Source organism: Vespa crabro, chromosome 25 (assembly GCF_910589235.1).
Source record: "Vespa crabro chromosome 25, iyVesCrab1.2, whole genome shotgun sequence".
Lineage (NCBI taxonomy): Eukaryota > Metazoa > Arthropoda > Insecta > Hymenoptera > Vespidae > Vespa > Vespa crabro.
In genome coordinates, this window is record NC_060979.1 from 2,261,517 (window position 1) to 2,271,514 (window position 9,998).

Genomic DNA, 9,998 nt, shown 5'->3' on the forward strand with positions numbered 1-9,998 from the left:
GGGTGGGAGGGAGGGTAAGCGAAGAAAAGAAAAGAAAAAACAATGTTTATATATTATTTAAGATAGATGTCACTCTTTTGGATAAAATTTATAATTATATTATATTGCATAGGATAATCATATAAACAATAGAATTATTCAACTATAAGAATTTTCTTATTTTTTCTTTTTCTTTTTCTTCTTCCCTTTCTTTTTTTTCTCCTCGATATCAGCTTGTATTTGGCGTGTCTCATGTCTGATCGGTGGTCTTCTTTCAGGACCTTTAGGTGTTCTCATTTCCAATTGCAAATCTGATTTCTCACCGGCACCGACAAGTCCTTTCTTACCAATTCTCAAAATAAAAACGTCATGTTCAGGATCAGTCGGACAGTCTGGCCCAGTTGCATCGCTTTCTGGTGAGACCGTTACCGTTGGTTGCTTTTTAACTTCACCATCCAAAAGACCAGAAACTTTGAGAACAACGGCTTTGCCACAAGCTTGAGCAGGACCACGACTTGTTTGAATTGGTCCACTCGGTTTACTTATATCAGTACAAAGATCTTTTTTTGGTGTATCTTGTAATATACTAGGTGGATAAGAAGCTGGTTTAAAAGCTTCCAAGGAACATGAACTTTTAGGATCATTTAATTCATCTTTTACTCTGGCACCAGTTGAACGACCACAAGGTAAACAAGCATGTTCCTCCAATACACATGCACGACATGGAATATCAATGATTGATTCCTCACAGACATTTTCAATATCTACAACTTTACATTTATAAGCCAAAGATTTTTCATTCAGTTCTTCACCTTTAAATATATAATCAGATTCATTATTTATACATTCTGGTGTCTCAAATTCTGTAATAATTGTTTCACCAAATGCGGACATTCTTACATTGAGAAAAATTTTCCCTACTTGTTTCTCATTCATTATCAAAGGTACAGAATCCTCAAATGTTTTAGGTGGTGGTACTTTTCTATGCCAGCATTGTAACAATTCTTTTCTTAAAGCAGCAAATTGTTTGGTCAATTCGAATTCTCCAATGCCGATTAAAATATCTGGTTTAATACCCTCCGGCATTCTTTTTCTTATCGTCATTTTAACATTTAATTCCAATAACTTGTCTCTTGTCGTATCAAGATCCATCGCAAACATAATTGATTTACCAGAATAAAAATATTCAACGTCGTCCGCTATACCAGCTTGTGGGACGAATAAAAAATCAACAGGCGTTATCTCGATTTTATCATCTTCGGTGAAATGTAAAAATTCTAAACCAACGCTGGTAGGTACGAAAAACATTTGATTCAATTTCGCCAATCTCTCGCCGGTTATTCGATGAATAAAAAATTCTAACAGAAAGAGATATTGCTCTTTATAATCGTCAGCTATTTCTTCTCTTATACCGAAGATCGATGGCGGTGATTTATTCGTAATCGTCTCCAATTTTTTCATCTTATTATTTTTCCTACCGTTTTTTCTTTGTTTCTTCAAATTTTTCTCTCTCATGAGGATAATTATTTTCTTTTATATTTTATATATATGTTTATATTTATATAATTATGAATAGAAATCTTTTCATTTACTCGGAATTAGATTTAGAATCGATCGTTTATACGATCATAATATATATCGTATCATTTATAGATACTTTTTTCTAATGTTTATTTTTATTTATTTATTTATTTTTTTTTTTTTTTTTTTAGGTTAAGTCGATAGAATAAGCATGAAGTTGATGTATATAAAAAAAAATTATCTATTCCATATATATATATCTATACATATATATATATATATATATATATATATATATATATATATATAGTTTTTAATGTTTATGTAAGAGAGAGTATAAGAAAGTGAGGTTATGTTTTGGAATATTTTCAATAAATTATATCAAGTAAAGTATTTTAATCGAAAAACATTTCAAGTGTGCCGCCATGTTTATGGTATTCCAATTTTTTTTATCTATTAATATTAAAACATCTAATATTTTTATTTATTAATTATAATGAAAATATTTATTTTTAAAAATATTCTTTTTTCTTTCTTTATTGAAATTTCATTGAAAAAAAACTTTAAACAATTTCAATAAATATTCTTTAAATAAATATCTTCGCATATTCATTAATGAATAATTAAAAAAAAAAAAAAAAAAAGAAAAAAAATCGATTAACGAAGGAAAAAAGAAATATTCAAACATTTCTTGAAATTAAATAAAATCGAAAATATTATCGATAAATTTTTTTTTCTATTTCATTATTATTATTATTATTATTATTTTTTTTTTTTTAAGTATCCCGAACCTCCCCCAATCGACTATGTTGTCGAGGACGTCTCATTAACGTTTTTATCCGATGGCATTTTTTTACACGGCAAGCCAGGACCGTCGCATAAATGTATGGGAAAACAACTTCGTCCCATAAAAAGAAAAATCAGTAAGTTAGCGATTGAAAATAGAACGAGCCAATTAAATCAAAATAGAAACGTTTGTCTCGCATCAATGAGAGAGAGAGAGAGAGAGAGAGAGAAAAGTCTGTACATATCGTGTCTGCCTGTTTGAGAGAGAGAGAGAGAGACTGTACATATCGTGTCTGCCTGTGAGAGAGAGAGAGAGAGAGAGAGGTTCACTACGGTCGATCGCATTTAAACAGCCATCGTCTATCTCTATATAGTGCAATCGAATTAAGCTGATTGGATTAATAAAGGTCCCACGTGATTGTTCACAGCCGACCCCGTGGCGCCACCTACTGAACTCGATTCTCGTACACTTAACGCGTTTGCAGAAAAGGAGAGATCTTGGTACGCCCAGTCGAAAGATGCTTTCCTTATTCACGAATTTTCAACTTTTATTAAACGATTGAAATATTCCAATCAAGATAATAATATAGGTATGTAAGTGTATATGTATATATATATATATATATGTATGTATATATATATATATATAATTGTTATCTATATGTATCAAGAGATTGAGGTTGATTAGATTTTCATGTATCAGAACTGGAATTATCAGAAATAATTGAATATTGAAAGTTCGATAATATTGACATGCTATCGGTGATAGATAAGTGGTTCTTAGAGATAATCTGGCGTCATTGATAAAATAGTTCTTTTCTTTTTCTTTCCTTTTTATTTATTTATTTTTTTTTCTTTTTCTTTTCTTTTGATATTGAACTACTCCAATATAGATATTTTCTATATTTATTATATAGCTATATTTTAATATATGTATATATATATACCTTTCTAGATATTTTATTTAAATAAAAAATAATGATATATAGTGTCATTAAATAATATTATAGTATTGTATTGTATTGTATTTTTTTTTCTTTTTTAATACTATACTATTATTTAACATAACTTTTTATTAATATTATATTATTATTTAATATATTTTAATAATATAACATGAATATTAAATTTATTGAGTATACATAATAGTATAACAGTATTTATATAATACTATATAATATATATATTTATATAGGGTGTCTCTGTTCTAAAAAGTTTCATACATTATATTAAATATAGTTCAGGAGCGTAACAAGATTAACATCCTATATATGAATATTATATTATTTATATAATAAATAGTACTATACTTTATATATATATATATATATATATATAAACACAAATTATTGTGTGTAATAATCTATACTAATTTTTTCATAAATATACTTTTATAAGTATACTTTTTTTTTATTAAATAAAATTTATTGAATATAACTATTGTGTGTAATTTTGTAATATATGCATGTTTTTTTTCTTTTTTTTTTTTTTAGTATTCTAATAATAATACTATAATATATATATATATATATATATATATATATATATATATATATATATATATATATATCAGGATCGTATCAAGTGGATCCAGTGGAATAACTTTTTGGAGCATCCTATATATGATCCTGATTGTGCAATAATGATCATATAACGAATCTCTGATCTTAATAGTCCTCGTCGAATATTAATTGTTCTCGATTAAAAGTAATCGAAATACACACATACACATATACACACATACACACACACACACATACACATATATAAATAATGAAATGCATAAGCAATTTCGAGCAATTCGAATATTAACCGCACAAACGATATAGACTGATTAGAATTCTAGGGAACTAATTCTTGAAATACCCTAACGACACTAATTTTTTTAATGACTCACCAATTTACCGTATCTTTATCCTACAGGGTGTCCCAAAAGTTTTTCGTATGGGTCAAAAATTGATTCGACTTTCTTTTTTTTTTTTGCGGATTCCCGTTTTTCGAGAATTCACAATTAAATTTGTGATTCTTGTGTTTTCTTCGAATTAGCCTTGCAGTTTTAAGGTCTAAAAAGAAAAGGAAAAAAAAAAAAAAGAATAATAAACAGGAACAAAATTAATCCAAGGAGAAGTTAACGCAGAGTCAATCTAGAGTACTTTTGGTACATCTGAAAACTTTTGTCGCACCTTATATTAACGAAAATATCTCTCAACATTTTTATCGAATTTATCAAATTAATGCAGTCCTACAGATCGTTTCTTTGTTCTCTTTTTTTTTATTTTTTTATTTATTTTATTTTATTTCATGTCATTTAATTTTTTTCTTTCTTCTTTCAAGGTGCACTATTTCCAAGATCAAAGAAATACGAGTATCAGTATATTAAGGAGAAACGTTTGGAAAATGTACCGAAGGAAATATTTCTTGATAAGTTTCAATGTGGCGCAAAAGAAGGAAAAAAGAAAAATAGAATATCGAAGTATAAATTTTGAATAATTTCTATCTTTTTTTATTTATTTATTTTTTTATTTTTTTTATTTCCATTATTTCATATATATATATATATATATATATATATATATATATATATTATTTTTTATTTTTTTTTTTTTAATTTAAGTGTATAAGAAAACAGAAAAAAAGAGGGGAAAGAAAAAGAAATTTTTTGTTTCCCTATATATATACAAAAAAATTAATAATAATTAATTATAATAATAATAATTAATTAGATCCGACGAGGAGCAGCCATGTTATATTTTGAAGCCGCCATTTTGGTGGAAAGATAAAGGTGATAAAAAAGAATTGAAACTCCCTATAGGTTATATCAACGATTATGCATATGATCAAGCGGAATACACTGTACAAGGATTTGATTATGCCAATCACCAGATTGAGGTTCGATTTTTATGATACAATTTATTGACCTGATTTCTTCTTTTTTCATTTTCTTTGTTATATATTTTTCTTTCTTTTTTTTTTTCTTCCCTTAAATACCCTCCACGTTCTTTAACTAATCAATTTATGGATAGAAACAATTTGGAACGTTTTATGAGAATGATCGCGTGAGAATGATAGCGTTGGTGTATGTAATTAAATATCCGGTGTAGTGTTTTATTATGAACGTTTCTAAAAAGACTTTTTCAATTTGTGAAGATCAAGTTATAACATTTTTTTTTTATTTTTTAAATATTTTTTTTAAAACAAATGGCTTTTTTTTTTTTTTTTTTTTTTAAGCGAATTATCAACATTGTCTTCATCGAATTTCTCAAATTTTTTTTTCGATCGAATTCATAGTTTCTTTCTTTTTTTATTGAATTTTAAGAAATTTTCTCCTTGTCATTTTCATTGTCATTTTTTATATTTTTAATTTGTATTATTATTATTATTATTATTTACATTATATATTGCGTATGGATATTTTGATTTTATATACACAGGGTATAACAAATGGTTTGACTTATATTTCAGGAGTGTATCGTGAGGAAATGAGAAAAACTTGTTACGCTCCTGAAGTATCAAGTCGAATCTTTTGGGAGAAGCATCCTGTGTATATAATTTTGTTTTATATTAAGATTTCTACTTATATATATATATATTTTTTTTTTTTAGGTAATCAATATTTTATTTGTTATTAATAATTCACGATATTATTCATTGGTCTGTCTCAATATTTTATTTAGACTGTAAAAAAAGATGTCGAGGATATTGCCAACTGTCGAGAAAAGAAACTATTAAAAGTGGAATGCCCAGTAAAATGTTCTATCGAAAAAGATGGTAATTATATTGAAAATATAATATTAATTTAAATATTAAATATTATATATGAATCATTGAATTTTGATTAAATTTCATAAACATATATATATATATATATATATATATATATTTATTTATTTATTTATTTAATTAATTATCTAATTATACGATTTTTATTATTTATGAATAAAAATTTTTTTATATATTAATAATTATTTTTTTTTTTTTATTTTTATTATTTAAAAATAAAAATTTCATTGTCTAGACATACATATATATGGTTTTTCTAGATATACATACGGTCTTGTTTTTTTTTTTTTTTTTTTTTTTTTTTTTTTAGGTTATACTCCAAAAATACTGGACGTCAAAACAGAAATAAGATGGCAGCCGCTTTACGAACTAAAACAATTTCCAAAAACTAATAAGAAACGTAACGAAGAGTTACGAATGGTTACGAAGCCTTATCTTCATGAATTGAACACATGGTATGCTAAACATTTACCGACGAAACTTCATTTGCCAGTAAAGTGGGAAGGAAAACGACCAATAATGGAATGGCGATTTTCTCACATGTAAATTGTTTTGTTTTACGTGCAAGCACAAACATAAAAAATATTTACGATTTATTAGTGCATACGCACTATTACCTTCGACAAGTAATTAGGAAATGAAAGAGAAAAGAAGAAAAAAATTGTTCTAGAAATTATTCCTCTTTAATTTTCTTTTCTTTTTCTATAATTTTTTTTTTTTTTTTTTTAATAATTTTAATTAATTTCTATCAAATATTTTTTATGTTATTAATAATTAAATCAAATGAAGATTTAAGGTATGTTAACGATAATTTCTTCCCCCCCCCCTCACCCCAATAAAATACCTTGTTTCAATCTTTTTCACACATCCTATATATAATTATTGAATAATGGTATCTTTATTAAAAAAAAAAAAAAAACGATCTTGTTCGAAATTTTTTGTTTGAAATAAATATTTTTTTAGGAACACACTATATACGTATCGAATAATTTATACTTTTTTTCTTTTTATATATCTAGGACACCCTATATAATCTTTTGCTTTTTTTTTATTTTTCTTTTTCAAAATCGTATTTTAACTTTAAATTAACAAATATTATAAATCTCTTTTCTTTATTTATCTATTTATTTATTCATTTTATTTGAAAATATCAAAGTAAACAATCCATTTCCTTATTCTTTTTTTTTTCCTGATTATTTACACATTACCATGTAAAAAAAGAAAAAAAAAAAGAAAAAAAGAAAAAAAGAGAGAGAGAGAGAGAAACGAAAGCAAGAAGGAAAGAGAAAAAATAACTTTTCTGTCTTACATTCGTGCGTCTTACATTCTCTTACTCTATTTATTATTCGACTTGAGTCACGTCGAGTCAGAAACCACGAGAAAAGATCTTCGATTATGTATCGATAGTCTCGATATTTAATGCGACGACGAATGCGTAAAAACGATGCGCAAAACGATTCAATAGGAGATAAGAACGCTCTACAATGACACGCTCTATCGGACGCACGTGGTACTATTTTATTACGTGTTACTACATATATTGCGTCATCCTCTTTAAAAGAAAACGTAAGCAATTAACGAAAAGAGAGAGAGAGAGAGAGAGAGAGAGAGAGAGAACATTGTTAATAATCCTTTCTTTTAATCGTTAAAAAAAAATGTTCGTAACGAATTTTTTTCCATTCGTTCGATAAAAAAGAAAATGGTTGCAATTTTTATATATATATATATATATATATATATATATATAATAAAACAAAAAATGGAAAAGGAAAATAAAAAAAAAGAACATGTAAACAATATTTGTTATTTCGTTAATTAATTCGCACATTGATATAATAATAATTCGAATGTATATGTTGATGATTTTCTTTTATTTCTTTTTTTTTTTCTTTTTTTTTCTTTTTTTTATGAAATATCAAATATCCGTTTTAATATAAATGAAACATGTATACGTGTATATATATATATATATATATATATTTTTTTTTCTTTTCCTTTCATCCTACATAACGTTAAGTTTTCTTTTTAGTATATACTAATATATCTTCATTGAAGATCGTGTTACGAATATTTGCTGATACTGTGTTGGATACATTCGTGGAATTTGAAAACTAAACGTTGTAATGTAACCCGATGCAATTCAACAAATAAACATAACCTCTTTTTTACTCTATCAATATTATTTTTCTTTTATAAGTATTTAAATATTCTCCGTCATTAATATATTTTCCTTTGGATTTTCGAAATCCATGTCGAAGGTATTTCTTCTGTTTAACTTTTTTTACTTGTTCATTCATTTTTTTGTAGGGAAATAAAAAAAAAAAAAAAAGAAAAAAAGAAACAAAAGAAAAAGCTATATCATAGGATCCAATTAAACAGAAAAACAAAGGAAAAAGAATATGAATTTTTATATTAATAATATAAAAAAAAAAAATATTGCGTCAACAATGTACATTAATGATGTAAAATAAATTATAACGATGTAAAAAATATTCTTTCCTTGACATGAAATACGCACTTCTTTTTTTTTCCCTTAATTCTACAGTGTGTTAAAAAACAAAAAAAAAAAAAAACTGGTACATACGGTATTTCTCTGAGGAAAAAAAAATATAACAATATAAGTTCAAAAAACTTTCAATTTGTCTTCGATTCAATTGATAAAAAGGAAGAAAAAAAATATACAAGGTGTTTCAAAGAATTTCTTTTTTAAATTATATAAGGTATACCAAAATAAATTTTAAACGAACTGTGACGAATATATATATATATATATACATAAATATATATATATATATATATATGAATTATACGAATACAAAAAAAAAAAAAAAAGATTTGAGCATGCTCTACAAGTTTTATGCAATCTTATAAATAGGGTGTTCAAAAAAAAAAAAATAAAAAAGAAAAAAGAAAAAGGAAATATGTAACAGATTACTCAAGAGGAACAATAAACGTAAACAAATATTCCTGGAAGAAAAGAAAACAGGTTTAACAAACTCCAAGTCATTCCTTGCAATTTTATTTGCTAACAATTATTATTCCTATTTTCGTCATGTTATTATCATATTTACGTAATAATAATGTACCAGACGCGAGTTTGCATGAATCAACAGAAAAAGAAGGAAAAAAAAAAAGAAAAGAAGAATATGTCACCAGACTCTATTATTATCGTCAATGAATTCAATGATCGGTGATTCGTGGAAGATAAAATATGGCGGCGCCTCTGACCATTTAGCTTTGAAGTTAAATTTCGAAGCGAAACCGACCTAGCGCTCTTTTAACGCTTTCAACAATGTGACATAGGCATAGAGTATTTCATCATGCATTATACTTCCCACGTGTCGGTCGGTCTGCTGTCTGTAGTTTTTAATAATGTGTTAGTAAGAACGCAACGTTCCTCGGCCATTGCCATCTCACGAACGATGAAATTCACTTTGTAAAATATAAGTAGAAAACGTCCTACGAACGGAGGTATTATCATTTAAACACATCCCACGAAAATTACTTGCGTCTTCGACGTCATTAAGAGGACAAAAAAAAAATAAAAAAATAAAAAATATATATATATATATATATATATACAAATTTGTTTATTTTATTTTTTTTTTTTTTTGGAAACAAATCGCTCTATTTAGAAAAAAAAAAGATGGAAAAAATGTTAATGAATTTTTTATATTTTCGTCGAACGTTGACATTATATATATATATATATATATATATATATATATATATATATATATATATATATAAGAGAAAGAAAAAGGAATTGATCGATGTCCAAATCAATTCTTTTTTTCTCGAATGAATTACTAACTGTTCAAAAAAAGAGAAAAGAATATGAATCCAAAAAAGAAAAAAAAAAAAGAAAAAAAAAGAAGTAACATAAAGATGAAAAAGAAAATTTTTTCAATGATAATAATAAATAAAGTCGA

At 25.6% G+C, this 9,998-nt stretch overlaps 2 protein-coding genes across 2 annotated transcripts; one reads left to right on the top strand and one right to left on the bottom strand.

Annotated features, from left to right (window-relative positions):
- Positions 1-75: 75 nt before the first annotated feature.
- LOC124432417 lies at positions 76-1,688 on the bottom strand. Its single transcript, XM_046981381.1, has one exon. It carries the CDS (start codon positions 1,492-1,494, stop codon positions 157-159), a length of 1,338 nt encoding a protein of 445 aa, XP_046837337.1. The 5' UTR covers positions 1,495-1,688; the 3' UTR covers positions 76-156.
- Positions 1,689-1,811: 123 nt separating this feature from the next.
- LOC124432418 lies at positions 1,812-7,039 on the top strand. Its single transcript, XM_046981382.1, has 7 exons — positions 1,812-1,934; positions 2,282-2,423; positions 2,715-2,876; positions 4,621-4,759; positions 5,010-5,175; positions 5,961-6,054; positions 6,377-7,039. Exons 1-7 carry the CDS (start codon positions 1,926-1,928, stop codon positions 6,610-6,612), a joined length of 948 nt encoding a protein of 315 aa, XP_046837338.1. The 5' UTR covers positions 1,812-1,925; the 3' UTR covers positions 6,613-7,039.
- The last annotated feature ends 2,959 nt before the right edge of the window (positions 7,040-9,998 follow it).

Bases quoted from the DNA above. Each gene is read 5' to 3' on its own strand.
- LOC124432417 (XM_046981381.1), bottom strand. From the start codon at position 1,494: ATGAGAGAGAAAAATTTGAAGAAACAAAGAAAAAACGGTAGGAAAAAT.
- LOC124432418 (XM_046981382.1), top strand. The intron at 2,424-2,714 runs GTAAGTTAGCGA...GATTGTTCACAG, and splicing joins TCCCATAAAAAGAAAAATCA to CCGACCCCGTGGCGCCACCT. The intron at 4,760-5,009 runs GTATAAATTTTG...ATAATTAATTAG, and splicing joins AAGAAAAATAGAATATCGAA to ATCCGACGAGGAGCAGCCAT.